Raw genomic sequence first — 25,493 nt, 5'->3', positions numbered from 1 at the left:
GGCTTGTTAAAGGCTATTAACCATTTGGTGAACACTTAAGTTCAGAGCAAAAACTACTTTACTTGTATGCTTTGAGCTCAAGGCTCACTATACCAGGAATGCAACACAACATTACCTTCAGGGATTTTAATAAATCTAGGGAACACTGCTAGCAAAAGAGTTGCTGTCCAAATAGACTGACATACACAGGCCAGTGTAGCCCCTAATGACAGAGTAAGATAATGACAGGCCCCACTCAAAATCAGCAGGAAGAGGAAGATCAATCTTGGCAGAGTGAAGGAAAAATGCTGGTTTTCTTCGTGTTAGCTCATCTCATACATATCTAGCTACAGCAGCTGCCCAGTGCTGTGGTGCTCTGCATTAACTACACAGTGGATCAATAACAATTACACCTTCTCAAAAACATGACACATAGCAGGATTGGGTTGACATTTCACTTAGGCCAACATTGATCTCAGTACATCTGATTCCAGCCCTAAATTCAAGTCAGGCCTGGGTTTACTTGCAATAAACACAGAGTTAAAGACAAAAAAGGAAACCAGCTGCTTGTGTCCTGGTCTAGAAGTAAACAGCACTTCCACTGGTGCAGTTCACATTTTCAGTCCTCTCTTCTTCCTGTTGCTACCAGCAACTCTGAAGTTAATCAAAGCCTATTTTCTAATGATTTACTCACCGTCACATCAATGTTGATGATATCTCCATCCCGAAGAGGTCGACTGAAACATAAACAGAAAAAAAATCGTGATAAACAGATCTCAATAAAAGGAATATAAAAATAAATAACTAATGACTATTATCACAAATCCAATGAGTTGCAATGATAATTTGGAGTGGAGAAGGAATAAATAGAATAACTATATCTTATCTTTAACTTATGTTAGTCACATGAAATTTTCCAAGAAATACATAATACGAATATATTGCCATTGCTTAAAAATCGACTGTTCTTCAAAAAGATGCACGTATTAGTTACTTCAGTTTTGCAAAGAGACAAAACAATACTTGATAACAAAAATTTCCTTACATTTAAATTTTTATCAGTTATAAGACTAAAATTTAAGGAGCTTAAAGAAATATTTAACACACAACCACTTTTTGGGATTACATACAGCTTTAACGAACATTGAATGGTGGTGTTATATCCATTTAGAAGCAAAATACTTCAAAATTTTTATTTTACCATAATCAACTTCAGAAGTTTGCAAGTGGGTTTCAATTGAACTACAGTATCTTTCAACATATATTCTAGATCTTAGTTTCATGTTTTGCTTTCCAAAGGAACAATATATTATTAAGAAATGAATACCTGTCAGGAATACCATGACAGAGCACGTTGTTTACAGAAGTACAAACAGATTTTGGAAAACCTCCATAGCCTAGAGGCGAGGGATAGGCATTATGACTGATGATTTCCTGATGAACAAGGGAATCTATCTCTTCAGTTGTCATGTCAACCTAAAATATTAAATAAAGAAATTGTGCAGCCACAGTTGAAGACATTTCCTCTGTTTATCGACTATGCCTATAGCAACAGCACTTCCATGTGAGATTGTATAAATTTACTGTGATAAACTTGTATGACATTTGAATTAATTATGATTGATGTTATAATCCTCTACTGTGTCTTTATGGTAATTGTTTGAGTATATGATGGTGTTATGGACGGTTAGGAGACAGAAATTTTAAACTCTAGGATCCTCTAAATCATTTGTGAGTCATTAAATGACAAGACTCCTTTTTAGCTCAAAGATTTCCAAAATATGTTCTTCGGCAACTCCTTTCTCTTCCTCCACGGTTAGTGCCCTGGGCCAACTGAAGCATATAAATAAGTGCTCAGAAGGATCTTCAATTTAGAAGACAAAGCTTAAAAATTTGGTCAACCCACACCTTTTTATCTCAGTGAAACACTACATAGGTTATGTAGCAATGGCATGGAGATTATGGGTCATCATTTAAAACACTGAGTCTGAAACATTTTGTAGAGATTTGGTTTTCACTAATCTTGATTTCTTTCATGCCTAAATAAATAAATAAATATGTTTTAAAAAAATATTTTCCCATTACTAGAAAGTATCCACTTGTTCCCAAACTAAAAAAAACCTGAAATTGAATTTTATAAGCATATAAAGACTATTTCCATAAACTCATAAGTCATAAATAAAATTCTAAAACAAAAATAAAATCTTTTATCAAAAATTAACCATTTCTTCAATAAATTTCTTTGTGTTATTTTATATTCACATTATGCTTAGTTATGTTGCTATAATAAGTTTATTACACAGATAACACCATATGTAATTTCATCTTCAAGTCTCACTTCCTAAATTCTGCCTACCTTTTGGAAACTATAGGCCCATATTTGCTTTTATGATCCTTATATAGCAGGGTGTTTTAGATATAAAAGAACTAAATCTTGTAGTAGGATAGTTGTGCATAATTACATTGTTATATTACCTATAGCATTGTGTATCTGGTCTGATCTTTCTTTGTAGAGAAAATAGGAGACAAAGAACAAGACAGAGCAAATCTTCAGGTACAGAAATAATGTAGGGAATAAAAACAGAAACTATAGGCAGGAGTAAGGGGGCAAAAGTCAAAGGTGTCTGGCACTGATAAACTAGGATAGGCTGATGCAGCCCAAACTATTTCTAGAATTCTGCTAGTAAAATTTGAATTTTGATTTTAAATTACCTCTTGAATAAGCACATAAAATAATAAAATCCTTTTCCGTCATCCCAAAGCTTTACTTTTTTTTTTTTTTAACAAATTATATGTGTACAAAAGAAGAATTAAAGGGAAAGAGAAAAAAAGAGGAGTATTTTTTGCCCCTTATGCAAGTCATCACTGTGAGGCTTGGTGAGACGCCACCTTTAAACTCTTCCCGGCCAGGAGGAGGACATGACGGGCCAGCTGACAAGCCTGACGAAGCCCTTGAATCTGATCTTCATTCTTAACTTCTATGCTGTCTCCCCAGTCGGGTACAATGCCTGTCGTCACATAGTCTGGCTTCTTTATGTGCTTGAAGAAAAAGGATTGAAAATGAAGATCAGAACCCAGCACACGACAATGGGATCATTTTTTCGGACACAGCCTCCTGCTTCATGGAGCTCTGCCCTTCCTGCCGGAGCACCGACCTCCGAAGCCAGCACAACAGACCCTCCAGGCTGCCCCCAGTTCCTTCCCCTGCCCTTCCTGCCCTTTTGAACTTAACATTGCCTGTTAGTGCTGCCTCTGGATGGTCTGTTAACCTTACCATGCTTTGAGTCAAGCTGGACTGAAGTAGACTTCTGGTCAAAACAAATAGGAGTTTTCTTCTTCCTCCTAATCCCCTTAGAAGCATATCACTACTGATGAAAAATACCACCAAGCTTCCAATTGGCTAAATGGTTAATTAAGAGCACTTTCATTAAATGGTTAATTAAGATAAAATTTATGCAAGGACAGCTCCCAACACCCTCTCTGCATGAATCTATGTAAAAAGGCAGTCAAGTCCACCGAAACCTATTACATGTACATTTTTCTAACACTTTGCAACTGTACTCAAACTGAGAGGCTAGTAAAAAACAAAACAACTTTTCTCTTTTCTTTTTTTCCAAGTACACAAAAATTAGCTAGAATATTTCCACCATTTGTCAAGAATGAACAAAAAGCTCCCTGAAAACTCAAAACATACAACTCTGATCACTCTTATAGACCATTTTCTAACACTTACACTCATGAGCAGCATTCAGAAAATAAACACTATCTTACACACAGAATTTCTTTCAGTCTCAAGGTTTTGCACAGCTCTTTACAAACTATTTATAGCAACTGCTACATAAACATTGTTGAACAGTACACACAGTAAGGCTACACAGCAGTCTGGAACAGGAAGCTGAGGGAGACAACGCTATTTAATGGAAACATCACAGCAACTCTGGAAGGGCTGACGTTAGGACTCTCCCCTCTGTGAAGTGTGTCATACAGGATTTAAGGATTTTCACCTACCTCCTGTTCACATGGGCTTTTCTGACACAGGTAACACCATTGCCTGGTTTGCCATAGCTGATCTCTGGTGAAGCACTGACTGTCCTGAGGCTACACCACAGATGCTCACCAGGTCTCCCCCAAAGGGCCTGTGTTCTTGTCTCCACTCTGCTTTGTGATCTGATGGGGTTACAACTTCAGGCAGAAGGGCTGTTGGGTTATCACTGAAATTGACTAAAATATCTAAAACAATACATTCACCTCTGCGGAGATTTCTTTTTCTTTTCTACTAAGGAAAATCTCTGTGGAGATTTCTTTTTCTTTTCTACTAGTTGATTTTGTGACTAATATATGCTAGCTCTTACTGGGATGGCCAGGAGTCAGCTGAGCCAGGAACATTCTCTAGACTCTGGTGGCCCTTCTGTCTCATGCGCCCTTGCCACAAAAGTGGGCCTGCCACTCACCTTTGGGAGGTCTAACATACTTAATATGGGTTCACTGTTAAAAAAATTTAAAAAGCATAGATGGGAGAAAAAAGCAGGTGATTTCTGTGACAAATTTATATTTCTTTTAGCTATTCTCCTTCCTAAATGACTTGCACACATCCTTTATATTGCATTTTGAAAAATCGGTAGATTGTCTTTCCACGGAATTGCAATCTCTGAAAAAAAATCAAGAATGCTCCAAGACAAGATGTTTTATTTAATTTACTCTAAAGGACAATTCAAAGACATCAACATTAATAACATGGAAAATATACGAGCAGGCTTTTAAAAAAACCTACTGCGTTAGCTTCAAGTAATCACTCTTGCTCGAAGCATCCTAATTTTATAGGCATTTTTTTTCTGTAAAAAAGTTAGGAAACTATATGTTTAGTTTTATCACCATGTTAGAAATTTAATATAGAAAATTTCATGATAGAAACTTTAATTCTAAATAAGCTAAGCAGTTATAAGCCCAGAGCTTTACTTTTAAAAATTAATGTTATAAAGCTGAGGATGTTAAAACTTCTCACATCACAATTTTAAATCACAAACCAAGTTTTAAAATTATGACTCAAATGGACCAGAAATCAAAGGTGCAAAAACATTTGGTCACTTCTGCAGTCAGCCTTTATCCTGACTGGAAAAAGCTGCAGATAATAGGCAATACAGTACCTTAGGGACTGGATGAGCCGAAGAAACTGCAGCAGGCAAAACTATACTGTATGAAATATCTCTTTGTTTCCGGAAAAAGAAATTTCTTCTTTGTTGACTGCTTGACTGCTTATGTAAGTAGATATGATTGAGTGGCGAAGAGAAAATTCTATGATGACCTATGAGCAAAAATAGACATATTTTAAGTTAAAAAAAAAAAAAAAACAACTAACATAGTTCTACACTTTAAGATGTTGTGCTGTTGTCTACTAAATCACTATTCTAATCCTTTATTGACTCAAAAAGGAAAAGCCCCAAACAGAAAGGAAAGCAGTGGTGTTCTGAGTCCTAGCACAGTAGTAGCACAGCATATTTATTAGCTAATACTATGTTTACATGAATGTTTGACAATGAAAAACTCTACTCTAATGGGAAACAAACATATAGAAACATCTGCTAAGCACCAGGTCTATAAAAAAGAACAATTTCTGCTGTGGTACCTTATGTAGCAACATCCAGGATGACCTTAAATACAAGGCACTGTTTTGATGGCTTTATACTCTTTAAAGTCGTTTTCCTTTCAAGAATCACAGACAAATTGCCAGCTGCACTTTTTGCCCTCTATAGGATTACTACTCTGTGTTAAGTTCACGTGCAGTGAGGCATTATACTGAAATTCATTGTGATGAATGCTCAAGGCAGAGAATGACTAAATAGAAAAAAATCTAGGTATAACCCCAGGAGAAAATGAACATAGGGTCCTAAGGTACTCACAACAGGAATTTAGAAATATCTATCAAAATTTTAATTGCACGTATCCTTTGATTCAGCAGTTCATCTCCTAGGACTTTATCCTGTGGATACTATGCAATGATGTATACATAAAGATTTACCCTCACTGCAGCATTGTTTGTAGTAGAAAAAAATGAGAAACAACTCAAATGTTTTCAAATAGGAAACATTAATAGGGGAGTGGTTAAATATATTATGGTATATCTACACAACAGAAAACTCTGGAGCCATTAAAAAGAATAAGCTAAATCATGTCTGTGTATTGATATGGAAAGAGGTCATAATACACTGTTAAAGGAAATGCTGCGTAATACGTATAAAAAGTCCATTAATGTCAAAAGAGCTTACACTTTTATTTATTTTTATTTTTTATTTTTTATTTTTTTATTTTATTTTTTTAAAAAAGATGACCGGTAAGGGGATCTTAACCCTTGACTTCGTGTTGTCAGCACCACGCTCACCCAGTGAGCAACCGGCCATCCCTATATGGGATCCAAACCCGGGGCCTTGGTGTTATCAGCACCGCACTCTCCCGAGTGAGCCACGGGCCAGCCCGGGCTTACACTTTTATATAAGCTTGTACATGCCTATAAAATTTCTGGAAATGGATACTTATCAGTAGTGGTTATTTCTGGGGCATGTGATTGGGGCTGGAGGGGAGGAAGACTTGATTAATTTTATATTCTTCTATAATGTTAGGTTTGCTTGTTTTTTTTAAACCATCCACTTGCATTATTTTAATTACTAAAACAGTAGTTTAAAAAATCCCCAGCAGGTCACAACTACATGTCAAGTGTTGGCAAACTACAGCCCAAGGGCCAAATCAGGCCTGCTGCCTGTTTTTGTACAGCCCAAGACCTAAAAATGGTTTTTACATTTATAAATGGTTGGAAAAATCAAAAGAAAAATAATATTTTGTAACCATGTGAAACTATATGAAATCAAATTTTGGTGCCCATAAATAAAGGTTCATTGGACCACTGCTACCCTCATTCATTTACAATTGTCTATGGCTGATTTTGAGCTACAGTGCTAGAGTCGAGTAGTTGTGACAGAGACCATATGGTCCACAAAACCTAAAATACTTACTATGTGGTCCTTTACAGAAGAAGTTCGCTGACTCCTGATCTAGAGATCTGGTTCTCAAAATGAGGTTCCCCAGCCAGCAGTATCAGCATCACATGGGAAAAAAACACAAATTCTTGGCCTTTTCTACTGATTCAGAAACTGTGGGGATGAGGCCAGCAACCTGTGCTTTAACAAGCACTCAGTGAACCTGATGCACACTAAAGTTTGAGAACTACTGGCCTACAATAACATTTCAGCCGTGAAATATAATGGAAACATGAAATTCAGGTGAGTACTGGCCTCAAAACTCAGGATCTCTAGTTGATTTGGGAAAAGGCATTGATTCAAACAAATCCCAATGGTCAGTGATTTGGTGTCATAAGTTTCATTCAATTATGTTCATCCATAAAGTTGAATGTAATATTGTTCAAACTCACAGATGTATTTTATGTACTATTTTAAGCCATTTCAAATACTAGGCAAAATTTCAGTAATATCATTTATTTTTTAAAAAAAGTCATTTGATAGAAGCAATTACATTGTCCCTAAAGCTTGTAAAGTATAATATTCTCCTAAACACAATGCCATCAGCCCTAGGACTGTCAACTGATGAAGGGCAGGGTAGTGTCCTAGGAACAGTAGATAGTTGGAAAGTAGAAGTCTGAACTTTTGCTCAGTTCTACCTCTTGTTTTCCATGTGACCCTGAACAAGTTTTTTCTTTTGAGTCTCAGATGAGAATTAACTGGAATAAGGAATGTGGAAGTGCCTTGGATTTAACAGATGCCCAATAAACAATAGTTCCTTCAAGAATACTTATAAAGTAAAATAGGAAGGAAAACATGGGCTCCACTATAGCTTCTCTTACTGAACACTTATGTGTCAAATACTGTGCTAGGGACTTTACAGATATAATCTTCATAGGAACCCTATGAGTTGTGAACTGTTATTACCCCATTTTACAGCTGAAGAAATGGAGGCACACAAGGGGACACGCAGTAGGTGCCAAAGCTGAGAGAAAGAAGGTCGAGTTGCTTCCACAAAGTTTACTTCTCTCACAGGCATGAAAAAAACATGAGCAAACACACATGGAAACACCCAGAAAATGTAAAAGGCATCATAACACTATTGTTACTATTATTATTATTTGTCCAAAAGTGGTGACGAGGTGACCTAATCCATCCATTCCCTCAAGCCAAGCTCCCTTCGCTGGCCAAACACATGCTTCCGTGAGGTGACTGATGGAAGTTACTTGGGCAGTCTGTGGGAATGGAATGGAAAATTTGGAAAGACTCAGGTGGAATTGAATCCATGACTCCGGCCCCCTAATCACATCTCTAGGTAGGACCACTTACAAGACACAAGCTCATAAGTGTTTTCCTTCTGAGGAAAGTACATATTATGATCACTACTGATAATGATAATACTCATAGAAATAGTAATAATAATAGTGACTAACATTTAATGGACACTTTCTTTGATTAAGCTCAGTGCTAGGTGCTCTACATACGTTATCTCTTATCGACTCTGTCAGGAGGCAGGCAGCTCTTAACATCACTATTTTATAGTTGAGGAACTAAGGCTCACACCTCTGCTAATCAATTACCTGGCCTCAAGTTCAAGTCCACTAAGTCCAAATCTGGGCTGGGTCTGCCATTCCAAGCTGCCTCTCGACAGTGAGCAGGGGTTCTGTGAGTTCTATTAGCTATGATGCTTTGCTGTATGATGTGTTTTTTTCAGGGACTGGATTCTGAGGACAGTTTTTTTAAATCATGAAAAATGTAAGTATCAAGTGATCAGTTAACATTTAGAATAAAGATGCTTTTCATGAAAATTCTTAGAAATGATCTAATTGGGAGGCACTGTGATAGTGAAAGCATGAGCTTTGACGTCAGACAGGTCTGAGTTAACAAAACATCTGAGCTCCCATTTTCTTCACCATTAAATGGGAATAGTAGTGCTCTCCCTACCGTGATGCTGATGTGAGCATCTGCTGAGATAACATATACATGTAAACCATCTTTAAAAAAATAGATGACGGGGGGAGGGGAAGGGGTGAAGAGGAACGGGTAATGGGGCATGAAAATCAATTACAATGTATTTTGAGAAGTAAAATAAAATTTAAAAAATAGTAAAAAAAAAAAATAATAATAGGTGCTCCATAAATACCTGTTTCTTTTCCTTTCCCTTCTCCACTTTTTTTTTTTTTTTCGCAGCTGGCCAGTACGGTGATCCAAACCCTTGACCTTGGTGTTACACCTTCTCCACTCTTTGACATATTTATCTGTGAGGCCTCTAAATTTATTCTTTCATTCAACAACTACTTACTGAACTTATCATATGTGCCATACTGTGGATGCAGGGACTACAGTGGTAAATAGGTGACAGAGTCCCTGATCTCATGGAGTTTACATTCTTGTGGTGGGAGGCTGACAATAAGCAAATCAACAAATACATTAGATTATATCAGATAGTGCTATGCATAATGAAAAAAGGACCAGAGTGATACAGCATTAGATGGCACCTTTGAGCTGAAGTTCTACTCCTGGTCCTGCCAAGAGCTACTTACATGACTTCTGGCAATAACAACAGTGGACACTGACTGACTGAGAGCTTACTGGTTCCAAGCTCTATGCTGGGCACTTCCTACACGTTACCCACTGAGATACTGAGGCTTAGTAAAATGAGGGAGTTAGACTTCATAATCTTTGAGGTACCCTCAGCTCTGACATTTGTGCTTTCATTCATCAACATTTGATTGTCATGCTACATCCGAGGTAATGGGATGATGTAGCCTCCGATCAATTCTAGGACTCATGAAGATTTTTTTCATTGTGGCTGATTACACGAAAGAGAGATCATCTTTATCAGTATTATCAAATTCAAGCACACAGTCATTATAAGGGGAATCTTTTCTATGTACTTAAACTTGAAGCATGAAGTCATCAGGCCTTTGCTAGGATATCTGGATGAGGCTTTTGAGATATTTGCTTTTAGGATGAACAGTGTTGCCAATGTACCTGTCCTGCCAAATGACAGACTCACTACCCAAAAGATATAGGCACACCCCCACAAGACTGGATGGCAAAATTCGAAACATCAGGAACACAGCCTGAAGATATCCATTCTGTTGACAATTATAGTTCTGCAGTATACTCAGCAATTCCACTTCCATAAGACACATTTGTATTTGAAGCAAAATCTTTTCTTTCAATCTGATAAAAGATACCCTATAAATGTTGTCACAAGGTAACATGATGATAAGGTACCATACCATGTTTATTCCACTAACTGTTCATTACAAACCAGGAAAAAAAAAAAAAAAAAACCCTAGTGTTTTCACAGGTGAAATGAAAAAATGGGCTTAAGTCATGGTACCTTTAGAATATAATGGTCCTCCAATTAACCTGGAAAAATAAAAGTGTGCGTGTGGAGGGAACCCACAACCTTGTTTATCATATTGTAATTAATAAGCAGTAATTAAATTTTCTAAATGAAGAGTGAGCAAAATTAAAATCTACAGTCACCATTATATTCAGGGTTACAGATAGGATACCCAAACTAAAGTCTCTGATACAGCTCATTATAGAAAAGGTCTATTGGGTATTCTATATATTTCTTTTCTTTATAAAAGCACTGCTGGCTGGCCAGTTAACTCAGCTGGTTAGAGCGTGGCGCTGAAAACACCAAGGTCCAGGGTTTGATCCCTGTACTGGCAGTGCCAAAAAAAAAAAAGTTTATATATGGATAAAGATTGGAAATTAGAAGTGAGAAATAATGGGCTGGCCAGTTAACTCAGCTGGTCAGAGTGCAATGTTGCAATACCAAGGTCAAGGGTTCAGATCCCCGTACTGGCCAGCTACCAAAAAAAAAAAAGAATTGAGAAATGAGTGCTGTGTTACAGTTAGGGGAACATGGGTATATTGAAAAAAGAAAAAAAAAAAAAAAGTCTTGCTGATACCTTATAACTACATCTAACTTCCAACTTGCTGCCGTCAATGTTACAACACATTTGATGCCAGATGTCCACTGCCAGAGACAGCAATGCCAGCCAGGTCTCATCAGCCCCAGGCTGGCCTGTCTGGCTTCTTTGCATTATCATTCACCCCAGACCCATAGCACACCCTCTTTTGGTAAAGCTATTCTGGGGAAATAAGACGCAGGTGTGTACTAATTACTGCAAGAGGCAAGTGGACTCATCTGAAGTTTAGGAGATGCCAGTGAGAAAACATCAGAAGCCTCAGGAAAGCAGGAGAGCCCAGAGCAGCAAAGACAAGTTGCTTTGTACTAATTTGATCTTGAAAAAGATGATCATACTGAGTGTTTGTTGTTGCTGTTGATTATATAACAAAAACTCTATAGGGTTTTCTTAGGCAGTCAGTCTATATGTTATTTGTTATGAATACTAGAATATTTACTGTTATCTAAAGTAATAATAATAATTATTTTCAGTGCCATAAAAATTCTATCAGCACCTAGTTTGAGCTGAACACCGAAAATTATAGGCAACTGCTTCTTTCACTCCATGGAGGAGCATACTGTGCAGCCTGAAGGTCTCTTGAAATTGCTATATGTCCTCTAGATCCTGCAGCACATTTTTCATATTTTAAATTTGTATTTGGAATGTAAATCTAGGTTAGGGTTTTAAATATTTTCATATTCGGTAATAATATCAATTTCTAAAAGCTGCATTTTATTTCCCTTTACAGATTAAGTCTAAAGGGTGGGATTACAGAACTCAAGCATGATGGAGGGAGGAATGCATTTTAAACAACTAATGTTGCTGCACACCACATGCCCTATACTTATTGGCCTCTTACTCAGGGTCCATTTTAATTGTTATCTGCTCATGCATTCTATACCACATAATGAAACGCTTGCATTTCACCCACTGAGCCCTGGGTTTTCATGTGCACCTTTACTAATGACCCTTAATTAAGCCAATTTTACTCTTGAAAATGTGAGTTTTCTTTTGGTCAACAAGTAGTTTTAAGAGAGAGGTCTGAATAAACTTTTGAAGAGACATTTAAAATGCTTAACATTTTAAGCAGTTGTAAAACTGAACAAAGTACAATTGTACTCAAGAGTAGGCTACCAATACCAATAGTTTTCATTGTACGTTTCCAGGGAAGCACTTTCACCCTGCAGCGTGCCATCAATCCTCAGTTACTTTACATTTCAGAGGTATCAAATATCCGGGTAGAAAACAACACAATAAAGTAGCCTGGAACTACTTTATATTTGCTAACAATGTCAACCAGAGATAAAATGTAATTTAAAAGACACCCTGTAAAATGTCTTACTGAATATATTTTTTCATAATGATCAGCAAGTGCCAAAGTCTACTAACAAAACTATTATTTATAGCATATTAACATCTAATTGATTTTACAAATGGAGGCAATTATTTTGCATGGAGAGGGATGCCTGCCAGATTTAAATGATTTATGATTACCAAGAGCGAAGACAACAATGTTTTGCTAATTCATTTTCAAATATGGCTCTTAACACTCATTTATGATTTTAATTTTAAACCAAATGATTTGCTTAAATAATACATTAACTTTAGCAAAAAAAGAGCAACTTACTTTGTGACAGAAATCTAATATGTTTTAAACTATTTTAAAATGTTGCTTCCTACAGTAGGCTCAGAAGGGACTGTACCATAGAAATACATTTTCAAGGTGCTGATTTAGAACCACAGAAAGATCACACTTCATGAACTCCAACCAATTACCCAGAGAAGGAGCATAGGCTCTTACTGCACTGTGTGCTCAAGTCTAAGAGAACACTGCAAATGCATCCATGCCTTTTATTTCTTGACCTAAAACACTGTCTGTTTGATAGGTTTCATAATTTGCACAAGTGTTGTGAAAGAAAGACTAAATAGTCTGCATCACTCCACATAACTCTTTAACTGATTTTTGGTAATTTAGTACTAAGATGTACATATTTCAAAAGTAAATTAAAAAGATTGAAGTTTCCTTCCCATTTTAAGGCAACTCTAAAGCAGAAGAGAAGTTCACATTTCACAAGAAATAACCTGTGCATTTGTTGAAGGAAAAAAACCCACACACACACACACACGCACACACACACACGCACACACGTGCACACACACACACACACACACACACACACACGCACACACACACACACACACACACGCACACACGCGCACACACACACACACACACACACACACACAGACACACACTAGGGAATACCCCAGGCTGAAGTAGATACTGATTGGGCAAAGCTAAAGGACAAGGGCCCTTGAAACTAAACAAAAGCAAATTCACTCTGTTGACAGATGTTGATTACATCAAAGCAACAAGGAATTCCCCCAACTTCCAATTTTTTTTAAACAACTAATACTGCTCTACAATCTATACAATAAGGACAAACTTAAGTTTTTTAACCAATCATAATAAACAATACTAAACTTGACTTAAAGGAGTTTCAGTTAAAGACTATTCTAGTGTGTTTTTAGCTGTAGGCTTCTCCAAACAGTGGTTTATTCATTCCCATGGCCATGTCTGGGAAGCCAAGCTAGCCACGCCATCAGCCCCTTCCTTCCAGGGGTTAACTGCTCTGGCTGCCAAATAAAATACAGAGTGAGCCATGTAATTACGGAGACAGTCAAAGGGCAGGCTCTATTTTGAAATCTATTTGCACAGACAAGGTCTTCCAATTGAACTTACAGGAAACAAGCTGGTAAAAGAGCCTCCTTTTCCCCAGATGCTTTCCACACTTTTTCTCCAATTCAGGAAATCATGGATATGGACACCATACACCACTACTTCCTGGATTTGAAGCTAAGATGCCATTACAGAAAGAGGAGTGAATCTGTTTCACGAACCTCTAAAAAACATTTTTGGGGGGCCTAATTAACAGCATTTGGCAACAGCCTCTGGATGATAATGCTGCAGTGTTTATTAAAGAACAGTTGTAAAGAGAATGCAGGCCCAGTTGGTATGCAGGTGTTGGAAAACAGCTCATTTTCTTTAATGCTCAAAATAAAGCACACAGTTGAGTCTAAAACATACTGGCACAAATCCTTGTCTGAATAAAGATTCTATTTGACATCCAACAGTGTTGTCCTTGAAGTTATTTATAGCTAAAACAGTAACAAAGATTCCATAGAAAGAAAAGGAAATGTGTAAAATATTTTAAGTGACAAAAAAGTCATAACTCACTTTTATTCTGAAACACAAAAGTTCATCCTAGTTCCTTCATGTTCTAAGCTGACAATTTCTACAAGGATGCATCATTCTCTTATTAAAGTGGGATTGGGCTACTACTACTAATAAAACAAAGTAGTCAAATGAAAGTGAGATAGATACTAGTCTGTGGATGTCAGAAGTCATCATGAAGCCATAATCCAAAACCTGGGAGCCCTGGTTCTAGAAAGATGAACTGGAAAGTGAGTCTAGTTAGAGCACTTCTGGAGAGAGGAAGGGTGGCAGCCTGAGGGCACCCTCTTCCAATAATAACAACATTCAAGAATGGTGCCCAGGTCACAGCAAAACACGACCTTCCCTGGGGCTCCATCAGGAAATTAGCTCTTTGCTACATCCCTCCTCCTTTTAAAAAATTTATCAATAGCAACTGATAGAGTATAACATCAATGACAAGTTCAGAAATGGTCTAGAAAAATATTTCATTTTCTTCTTTACAAGAGCTAACGTCAATAATGTATGATTATTCATTAATGTGTACCACCAGCACCCAGGGATCTATGTTTAAACAAGAAGCATTCCCCTTTTCTTGAGAAACAAAAATACCTCAATCTATTCTAGAAACACAGATCAATAAGCATTCTTACTTAATAATGTAGACTCATGATTGTGGGCCTAGAAAAAAAAATTCCTTTAGGCTAGCCCAACTATAGCTAGGGGAAGGGTACCAAAGATTGTAGTAAGAACTCGAAGTGTAAACTAAAAGCAAATCACTTGATGGATAAGTGGAAGTAACAGAAATGATTAATTTGTTCAAGGGAATAGAGCTATTGCATGAAATTTCTCCATCTAAGATTAAAAAATGTTTATTTCAAAATCTAAATCTAAATTCATCTTTGTAATCATAAAATATTGAGTCACACTGAAATAGTATATGCTTAGCAAATCCCATTGTCTCTCAGCTAAAGTTTAGAGAAAAGCAGCTTTTTAGCATTTCAACAATACATATACTCAGGCAACTTCTTGGACAAAGAAATATTGTATCCTTCCTGGCAAAATAAAGGAGCTGTTTATTAGGGCTATGGTTAAAATGTAATAATTCATTCTAGTTGAGCCCTGTGAAAAATGTCATCAAAATATCATCTTCTTTGCCAAATTTTCTGGATGCCGTAATATCATTTAAATACAGAACAAAAGACAAGCTCTGATCACAGTACGAGCACAACATCAAAATGAACCAAAACCAAACACTCCATCAAAGTAATAGGAAAGAATTTCACACAGTCCTGGTACCCAGGGAATGCACATTTCCAGGTTAGCACAGAACATCTGGCAAATTTCAACTTTCCAAAGTCTCTCAAAAGAAACATTCCTGTTACCTCACACGCTTTGGTTAAAGAAGAGGAAAACAGAAGAATTTTATATTAAAGCACACAAAAAGGAACCAGAAAGAGCAATTTTACCGAAATCACACACAGAATTCAATTTTAGAGAAAGTACATATAAAAACATCATGAGTTAAAAAAATTGAGATAGTAAAAAAGTCCTTCTTTAATTCTTAAAAAAAAAAAAAAATACCCCACACTACTCATAAACACTACTGTCATGTGAAATGCTACTCAAAATATCAGTTACTTGGATTAAAATACCCAATAACAGAACATGTGGGGACTTATATGTTATGTTCAAAGGCACACAGTTGTAATACGAATATTTTAAAACTGTATTAAAACATTTGAAAAGAGCATAATTTTAGTCTTCATCTTATAAGTGTCAACTGAATTCTATACACAGCATGCTCTAGGTATATGGACAGAGGTCTTTCTTTCCTTCTTTTTGATGAGCCATTTAAGGTTACTTTTGCATAAGCAAACAGTTGATATAAAATAGCTCAGAGCTTTGACCAAAACATGCAGTATCAATAAAAAAAAAAAAAAAGCAAAAAAACACAACTTACATCTTAATACTTTCCTGAGAATGTTTCACTGCACAATTCCAAGTGAAAGGCACAAAATAAAAAGAAAAAATTTGAACATTAATCTTATAGTGGTATTTTGACAACTGTGGAAACTTTGTCTCTGCCCTGTAACAAAATTACAGGCAATAGGAGTGGTAGGTAAGTAGGTCAGTCAATAATGACAACTTAAAATAAGAAAGCTAATGCTTCAGGAAAACAATATATTTCCAAGCTTCTGCAGTTGAGATTATACAAATTCAAGACAACAGAAGCCACAATCACTCATCAAGGAATTATTTTCAACCAGAAAAATGAAGAGAAAGTACATAGTATCATCTGTAGTAAAAGAAAAAGCTCCAAATTTCCTGAAGGCAGCTTTTTGGAGTGGTATAGTTATGCTGCCATAAACAATTTTATATTCAATTCGACTGAGTAGACTTGGTTAACCATATGAATAATCACTCCATAGCTTTAGGCATTAATGCAAAAAGTGCAACGTATTAAAACGGTAGAGGCTTAAAAAGGAAGTTCCGTAGAAGCCTGCTTACAATCTGCCACTTGTACCTTTTTTATTTTTTAAGATGGATACTCAACTATCTGTTATTTTTGTATTAAAAATTAAAATTACCACCACCATCAACAACAAAACATGTACTCCGTGCATGTATATAGCAGGCTGCTTCTCATATCTAAAAACACATTACTTAAAAATCTTAGTAAACCAAGATTATTCACACTTAGTGGAATGACAAATTCATCATCTCATTTTTAGATTAAAGTCTTCAATATTGCCACAGTACTAAAATATTTGCTGTGTGAAATATTTGAAACATATTTATTGCCTAATATGAGCTATACTGAACATACTTTTTGAACTCTACTTCTACCAGAGCGGTACAAAAAGAAACCCAACCCCAAATGCCTAATAAAACATACACAATTTGGGAGTAAAAAAAAAAGGAAACTGTGAAATTTAAAATACTTTATATTTTGCTTGTGGACGTACCATGGGATTTTCCTTCAAAACATGTGCCTTCCTAATATATTTACTTGTGTTCTTGCTTAAATTGGTTTTCCTTCTGTGAGTACTCAGTTTATTTGGACAACTTAGTTCCATAATCTGAGCCTTAGTTTCCTCATTTGTTAGTAGGAATAATAATACCTTCCTCACAGGGTTGCTGTGACAATTGTATGACATGATATATAGAAAGTGGCACAAGATAAGCACTCAATAAATGGTAATTACTATCACTGGTTACCTGACTATGGGAGCAGGTCACTCTAAAATGGGCTAACCAGAAGGTGGAAACCAGCCTGAATTTAAAAATGTGCTTTGGATAATCCACAAACTAAGTAATTCATAAAGTAATCATGAGAACCTAGGATGGGTCCCAGAGCTGCTATTTAAAAACTACACTATCCAAAGCCCTAGGCCTCTCCTGACTTCATCACAGGGCCACTTTGACCATCAAACAACACTGCAGATGCAGAAACACTTTACAAACTGAACAGCAACTCATGATTGTAGTGTACTGAGAGAAGGCTTAAACTCAGTAGGATCAATTATGTAGAGCCTAATTTTTCTGAGAGTTCCTGATGGAGCTGTGCTAGAATGCTGGTGGTTAATGGTAAGGTCTAAAGAAAATCTCTTCTTCCATTCATAGGCATAAAAGACCCTGTTTTATTCCAAGAATCATATCCTTCTAAACATATTAATGTATAGAATAGTTCTTAAATTTGTGCAAAAGGTGGGATGAGAAAATTATGTTAAAGACTACTTTGCAATGAAGGCATTCTTTGTAAAGAATTATTGCAAACAATTTTGAGAGTTAGATCAGGATGCTGCTATTTTTACTCTGTTACTAATAGTATTCAGTAGTGTTATGCTAGCCATAAACCATTATGTTGTCCTTAGTAACTTCAGTAACTTAAAGTTTGTAAGAATTTAAACATATTTGTCTTGGTGTGCAATCTGTTTAATAGAAATATTCTAGAGCTCACCAAACCTTATTGTTTAAATGTACCAAGAAGTCTTCTTTGCATAAAAATTCCTGTTTATTGAACAGTGATATAGGAAGAACCTATTTACATTTCAAGCACTACCAGCATACATCATTTATGACAAAAAAGGCAAGCACTCCATAAGACATGCTCAATCACTGTCAATCACAAACGCTAAAATATACATCAACCAATCCACGCCGTGCAAACTGTATTAAACTCAGCTAAACACGGAATTACCAACAGAACAAACAAAAAAACAAATAATTACCACTGACTCACGGACCTATCTGCACAATACAGAAAATAACTTGGAAAGGTGTAACCGTGGAAACCTGATAGTCTAAATTCATGTCTTTAAATTTTGCATTTATTTGAACACTGTGCAAATTATGTCCTTATAAAATTTAAGTATTTCAAAAGCTGTTAAAGCTTATCTTTGATCATTGATCAAAATACTTTCAACTATAAATTAGTTGCCTTTAAAATTATTCAGAGACCAGTTTAATGTAACTATGATAAAAATGGCAAACAATTTTTCAGAAAACTGTTATTTTTCACAACTACTGACTAACAAGTGATAAAGCTCAACTATTTACAATTAATCCTATAATAGTCAAGTAATATTAAAATGTACTTTGACATAAAGACTTTCCTTAAACTCATACTGTTGCATGCAACCACCAACTTCCTCTAAGTGCTAAAGCAGAAATGCTATTAGTTGTTTTGGTTTATAAGTGATTTTCACCAACAATTACCATTTGAATAGTTTAATATTTAATTCTATAGTTAATCCAAATACCTTATATTTTATTTCATAACCTAAATGACTAAAACCTTGTTTTGTAGTTCACTGGCTCCGACACTTAAGATGTAACGTTCAGTGTGTATTTCATTATGTAGATGAGCAATGGATGTTGTTTGACATGATTTAAATGGGTCAACAGTATTTTCCTCGTCACATTAATCATCCAGACAGCTAGAATGGAAAAAAAAAAAAAAAAAAAGACTTGAAAACTAAAACTAGAGAATCTATTCACACAAATGACACTTACCATTGGCAGGTTATCTAGGATGTGGTTAGAGAGAAGGAAGAGTTACAGACTTCGAACACATGTTTCATTATTTATTCAGAAACCACTTCAAGACCCTAGCTCTATTTTCAGAATCCAAGTGAACACCCACAGAGAGATTTCTGAGAAACCAAATTGTAATTAAAAAAAAAAATAATGGAAATCTGTGAAAACTTTTTTCATTCAAGAAAAAAGAATAAAATTTGGGCAGTCCAGCTCCAAATGAGGCTAAGCTGTAAGGTTAGGGTCAGGCCTACGGTACCTATAAAAACACATAGCAGCACAGACAGGGACCTAGCTAGCCCTCACTATAGACGATAATCCTTTCTTCACCTGCTGAGGGGTCCTAGGAAGCAAAGAGAAGAGGAAAAAGAAAAAGTAGAACTGGCTTTTAGAAATAGCTGCAAATCACCCTGCTCCAGCCCTGAGTCAAAAGAAAGTATCTGATGAGGAGCACAGAAAGAAACAGCTGTGAATTTACGAACAGCAACTGCACAGTCTTCTCTTCCTTTCGTGGTCAGGACCTACCTTTGCATTGGATTGGATGGAGGGCTGATATGGTCTACACGGCTGGTCAATGTGCCAGAATACTATTCTGGACAACCATCCTGCCACTTTGTTCCATACGAATTAGGTGCTTTCTAATAACAAGTATGGAAGCGACACACAATCACTTCCCTCCCAACAGAAGCTCTTTGGTGGGTCCGAGGCAGCTGTGAAGAAAACAGTTTCTACCCACTTTTCCATTCCAAACCCTCTTCTCAAAGGTCATCCTCCTGCGTGATTGTGCTCTGCCCTTCGTGAAACCACAAAGAACGAGCAAGAGTCCATGAGAAGCTCATGTTTTGTTTTGTTTTCTTCTGATTATTGAAATGGTACATGTGTGGTATTAAGTATTTTTATAACAATACTGAAAAAGCATTGGAGGGAACTGAGTTGAGGCTGACTGGAGTTAAGAAGACTTTCTTTTCCATCACTGCCAACTCAGCCCTCTTTTACTGTGTCTTTCCCCAAGCATTTCACTCCATCTTCCCAAATAGACTGCTGGACTGGGTAGACTAACAGGTGCTGGATGTGCCAGAAAAGTAAAGGCACCAAAAACAGAAGGATATATATATATATATTTTTAAGGAATTTGATATTTAAAATATCCCTACCCCCCAAAAAAGAGCAATGACCTAATCATGAGGAGGAAGACATTAGGACTTTTTTAGACTTATTTTTCTTCTTCTATTTTAATTGTATAGCTTAGTCTTGTTTTTCTCTTGATTTATGTGTCTGGATTGGGGCAATCATAATCTTTTCAGTGCTAGGGTCCTGTCCCTAACAAAAAAGATAGATCTACATAATCCATTTTAGTGGTTTCACAGCATTCCCATATAAGGACGGATCCCAGGGCACTTTATTTAACCAATGATGAGCATGTAGGTAGGTTCTTTTTTTGGTTTTTACCTTACATAATATCCTTTTTAGGGGTCCTGATTCAGCCCTTAGATAACTGTAACTGTGGTTATTGGTATAGGAGAGCCTAAATGTATTAAGCAAACAATATAATCAATTACAAAATTTTTCCTAGTCTCCTAACAGTGAAAGGGACCAAGAACTTTCTACACAAAGAAATTGTAAACTAATCTGCCAGCCTGCTGAACAAGGACTCTGTACAGCTCTAGTTCCTAGAATCCTCTTGTATTCAGTTTGATTTCCCCTGGGAACAGCAGTATGTCTTTAGGCAGTAGAACAGGGGGCGGGAATCCTCTCACTATTACTCCCTTAAGGCAAATGCTCTCCTGATGCATTTTCCTCCATGAGTCAGAATACTACTTCCACTCACCTACAAATTTGGAAAATCACTATGACATATAATTAACAAAAAAAAAATGACTTTTTTGTCCATTAAATATATGATCCATAGGTAATAGCACGGAGTTCATTATACCCTTTTCTCTATGTTTACTTATTCGAAAAATTTCAATAATAAAAAGTTTCAAAAGTATTTGATCCAGCACCAGCATCATTTTTCCTAAAGAATTCTAAGAAGTGTAGAAAATGGAAGTTATTTTAAATTTGGGATGTTCTGTTTATATGTGAAAAAACAAAGCATTAGCATTGGCCTGCTGTTACTCCTGGGCTGTAAGTTAGGAACAGCCGCAGGACTAGCAATTCTTGGTGGTGGAAACCATACGAGTTGTTCACACGTTTTTAATTTCCAGTTCACAGCCACACGTGCTACTTTGGAGTAGTACTGGGGCCCAGAGTTGTAGCTGCTCATTACACTACACGAGCCAAACTCCTAAAGTACTCCAGAGCACAAAAGAGAGTGCATGTCTGGACACTTCATTGTTTCTGAGCACAGTGTGATAAAAGGTGCTGGCTGGGATCTGAAAGTGTTTCAGGCTTGGCCATTGTGATGGTGTATGAAGGCAGGAAGCCTTCATGGAAATTAAACACTAGAAGGGTTGGAGAAACATTGCAGTGAGAAAAGTTCCATTTCTATCTTTGTGTTATAAAATCTTAGGCAGCAAGCAAATTACTGCAGAATGGGGGCCCCTCAAGGAAGTATCTCAGTGATGATATATGAAGGGTCTTCAAAAGATTCGTGGAAAGATTCAGATTATCTTTTAATTCATTTTTCCATGAACTTTTTGAAGTACCCACGTATAAAATAGGAACTTGCCTATAAATCTTGTAAAGGAGGTAGCAGTGAACTAAAATGGACAGAATTTATACTTATAACTAATGCTTCATCATTACCAAATCCACCCTGTTCTCAATTCCATTGCTGTGACTGGATGATGCTGACCTTAATGAGTAATCTGAAAGACTGGCAATATTTTGGGTTTGGTGATGGCTAACTTCAGACCTCATAAACATTCTGTAACCTTAGTCTTTTTGCCTCTAGCCAATCAGCCTGACTGCACAAGTGGCAAACCAACACTGAGAACTTCCGAGCTCTGCTGTATTAGTAACACACATTTCCTTTCGAATTATTCTGGCTTGTAGCCCAAAGCAGATTATAATTATCATTCCTTTCACCACAAAAGTTTGAAGATCTACATGTGGTTCAGGTAGCTACATTAATATGTTTCAATGTTTTAGGTTGGTCAATGAATAAAAACCTACATGTGACAAGTAAAAAAGATGAACTTATGTATTCCTATAATTTTTTTAACTAGCTAATTAAAATGTGGTCCCCCCCAAAAAAACTGTAAACAACCCCAGTAATAAATATCATAAACTAAAACAAACAAACAAACAAACAAACAAAAATCTCCAAAACTGTAACATGGTCCCAGTCATAGTGTGTCCATAGAAAATGATTCTCTATCTTATTAGTTTTTCACTTCACCATCAAAACAGTGATGCTATTGTTCAGTTTGCTTGCAGCAGAGTATTCAGGTAGTCAATGATCTATACACTAAGGATAAAGTCAGTTCTACACGAAGATAAATATGTGGACTTAGCTGTTTGGAATGTATTTTCCTATATAAACAGTGTGGCTAAGTTTGTCAGGCTAGTCCATTCACCCATAACTGAAACACTACATATTTGCGATGAAAACAAAAAACTAAGAAACAATTCAGCTGCGAGCACATATTTTAGCTATATTATAGGTTTTGGGGCTAGTCTGGAAATGCTGCTGCTGTTTAGCTACATTATGGGTTTTTTGAGCTAGCCTGGGAATGCTGCTGCTGTTTCTAAAGGACTATGTGTTCCACATTGTTGGACGATTAGGGAAAGTGAAAACCTACTGCTTCCTATTTCCCATTCTCAGCCTCTTTCTCTCAAACTCCAAGTGGAAAGAGGATGGAGGCTAGACACTAGAGAGGAGAGAAGGCCAAGTCTCCTCTTTTCGCAGAAGACCTGAACCACACCCAGAGCCAGGATCCTCAAGTTGCTTCAGCTTCAGCTTCTGATTTCTACAGCAAGCAAAAGGCAGCAAGCATCTGTCCTGAAGTTCAAACAACCCTGCTTCCCTAACCCTTAGCACCAGAAAGAACATTCCAAGCCTCAATACAGCCACTCTGAGGGAAATATGGTGACTACGGAGGACTTATGTCACTCTGTCCAGAATTTACCAATACGGGTAGGAGGCCTACACATAAAATGTTCATAACTCAGATGGAGCCAGTGGAGCTGGACTGTCTACCTTCAGCTTTGGCTCTATGAATTACTAGCTGTCAACCTCTGGCAAGTTACTTAACCATTACATGCCTCATCTGTTAAAAAATGGCAAAATAAAAAATGTTGTAGGGATTAAGTGCTCATTTAAAAATGTTGTATGTATCAAGTGCTCATTAGCACAGTGCCTGGCACATAGCTGTCAATAAGTTGAGCTATCACTCATTAAAGGTTTAATATCACAATGAATGAAAAAGGCACAAAAATGTTTTCTCCTTGTTAAAGGCTATACTATTTTTTTCTGGTCTCCAGAGTAGTGGTTGTTAGGTAGGAAGACGTAATTTATCAAGTAGTTTTTGTTTTGTTTTGTTTTGCTGCCCAGTACATGCAAGTAGATATTAAGACCCAGAAAGAGTTTATGTACTTCTGAAATACTCCTACACACACACACACACACACACACACACACACACACACACACACACACACACACACACACACACACACACACACACACACGCTCCCCAAATAAAACCCAGACTTTTAAATTACAAGTTCATCTAAGTAATAGACAATAGTAAACTTATATTATCTATGTTGTTTTACTAATAATATTTTAAAAGAAAGCATTTTAAAAGTCTGACAATACCAAGTACAGGTTAGGATGTGGGGCAATAAGAACTCTCATACACTGCTGGAGAGAGGTCAATTGTACAATCACTTTGGAAAACTGTTTGTCATTATGAAGCGAAGTCACTAATTTAATCCTAGGTATATATACATAGAATAGCATACAGAAGTGCACCAAAAGACATAAGAACGTTTGTAACAGAAAAAATAGAAACAACCCAAATGTCCATCAACAATAGAATGAATAAATTATGGGAATTTCTTAAAACAGAAAACCAAAACGTATGAACCTCAGCTACAGACAACAAATGGATGGATCTTTAAAATATAAAATCACACTGTTTAGCAATCTATACATGGGGTAAAACTCTAAAGGAAAGCTAGGAAGTGAATACTGTTAAAGTCAGGTTAGAGGTCACCTGGGGGATGAAAGAGATTTTGCCTGGGGAGGTACATGTGGAGGTATTTTGAGGTGCTGGCGATGTTCTGATTTTTTTTTTTTTAACCAGTAGCAGTTACATAGGTATTAGCTTTATAATTACTCATTAAATTGTATATTTGTTTTACAAATATGTTGCTCTCTACATATTTATTTCACAATAAAATGCTGGAAGGGAAGGAGGAAGAAGGATGGGAAGGAAGAAAGGAAAGAAGGGAAAGATAAGACTAGAACTAGAAAACAAAAACAAACAAACATACAAACAAAAAAAAACAGAAGCAGCACTCTAAAAATCAGGTTTCTGTATATTATGGTGCAAGAAATTTAAAATATTTTTTAATATGTTAAATTTAAGCAATTTATTTAAATCAAGGAAAACAAGAAACCAGAAATAATTCACAATTCTTACTATACAGTGAAAACATAACTGTATTCTTATTCTAGAGCTTTATAATTGATATAATGCATCTGGGATAACCACAATGATCATTGAAGCAGAAAATCTACTACATTCTCTTAGCAGGAAAATTATCATTTCAGAAACTTTACAATAATAATAAAACAACTGACAGGTATAGCAATTTACAAGTAACCTCATACATATCATTTGATTTGGTCTAACAACCTGTGTAAGGTAAACTGGGAAGATAATCCTTGTACCAATTTTACAGACCAAAACAAAAGACAAAAATACCACAAACCCTCCAAAAAACAAAACAAAAAGAGCTGAGCCTCAAGGACGTTAAGGAATTTGTTCAAAATCACAAACATTACAAGTGGCAAATCTGGGTTTCAAACTTAAGCCTATGTTTTAAAATTTTTTTATTACAGAAAAACTTAAAATATCCATAAAAGTAGATGGATTAGTAGAACAACCCCCATGTGCCCATTATCCAGATTCGACAATTATTCACTCACTGGCCAAACCTGTTTCATCTATAAGCATCCTCCCTTCCCACTCAGTTTCTCTGAAGACAATCCTAGACATCATATTCCATCTGTAAATATTTCAGTATGTATATCTAAAAGATAAGGACTCTTTTTACCGACTTAACAACAATAACATCATGATACCTAAACAAATTAACAGTAATTCCTCAATATCATCAGATATTTGGTCATTCTTTTTTTTT

General features: G+C 36.3%; 1 protein-coding gene across 2 annotated transcripts in view; it reads right to left on the bottom strand.

The window, feature by feature from the left end:
* The window catches only part of METAP1D (methionyl aminopeptidase type 1D, mitochondrial), a 74,258-nt gene that overhangs the window by 12,369 nt on the left and 36,396 nt on the right, over positions 1 to 25,493 (bottom strand). For both annotated transcript variants that reach the window (XM_063110191.1, XM_063110201.1), the window contains exons 2-5: positions 5,124 to 5,281; positions 2,869 to 3,018; positions 1,307 to 1,455; positions 674 to 716 (exon numbers count right to left, since the gene is read on the bottom strand). In XM_063110191.1, coding sequence (XP_062966261.1) covers positions 674 to 716; positions 1,307 to 1,455; positions 2,869 to 3,018; positions 5,124 to 5,281 — 500 coding nt within the window. The remainder of the gene's footprint in view (positions 1 to 673; positions 717 to 1,306; positions 1,456 to 2,868; positions 3,019 to 5,123; positions 5,282 to 25,493) is intronic.

Source organism: Cynocephalus volans, chromosome 1 (assembly GCF_027409185.1).
Source record: "Cynocephalus volans isolate mCynVol1 chromosome 1, mCynVol1.pri, whole genome shotgun sequence".
In the NCBI taxonomy this organism is placed as follows: domain Eukaryota; kingdom Metazoa; phylum Chordata; class Mammalia; order Dermoptera; family Cynocephalidae; genus Cynocephalus; species Cynocephalus volans.
Note: the sequence above shows the minus strand (reverse complement) of the source record. Positions and strands in the feature narration are given on the sequence as shown.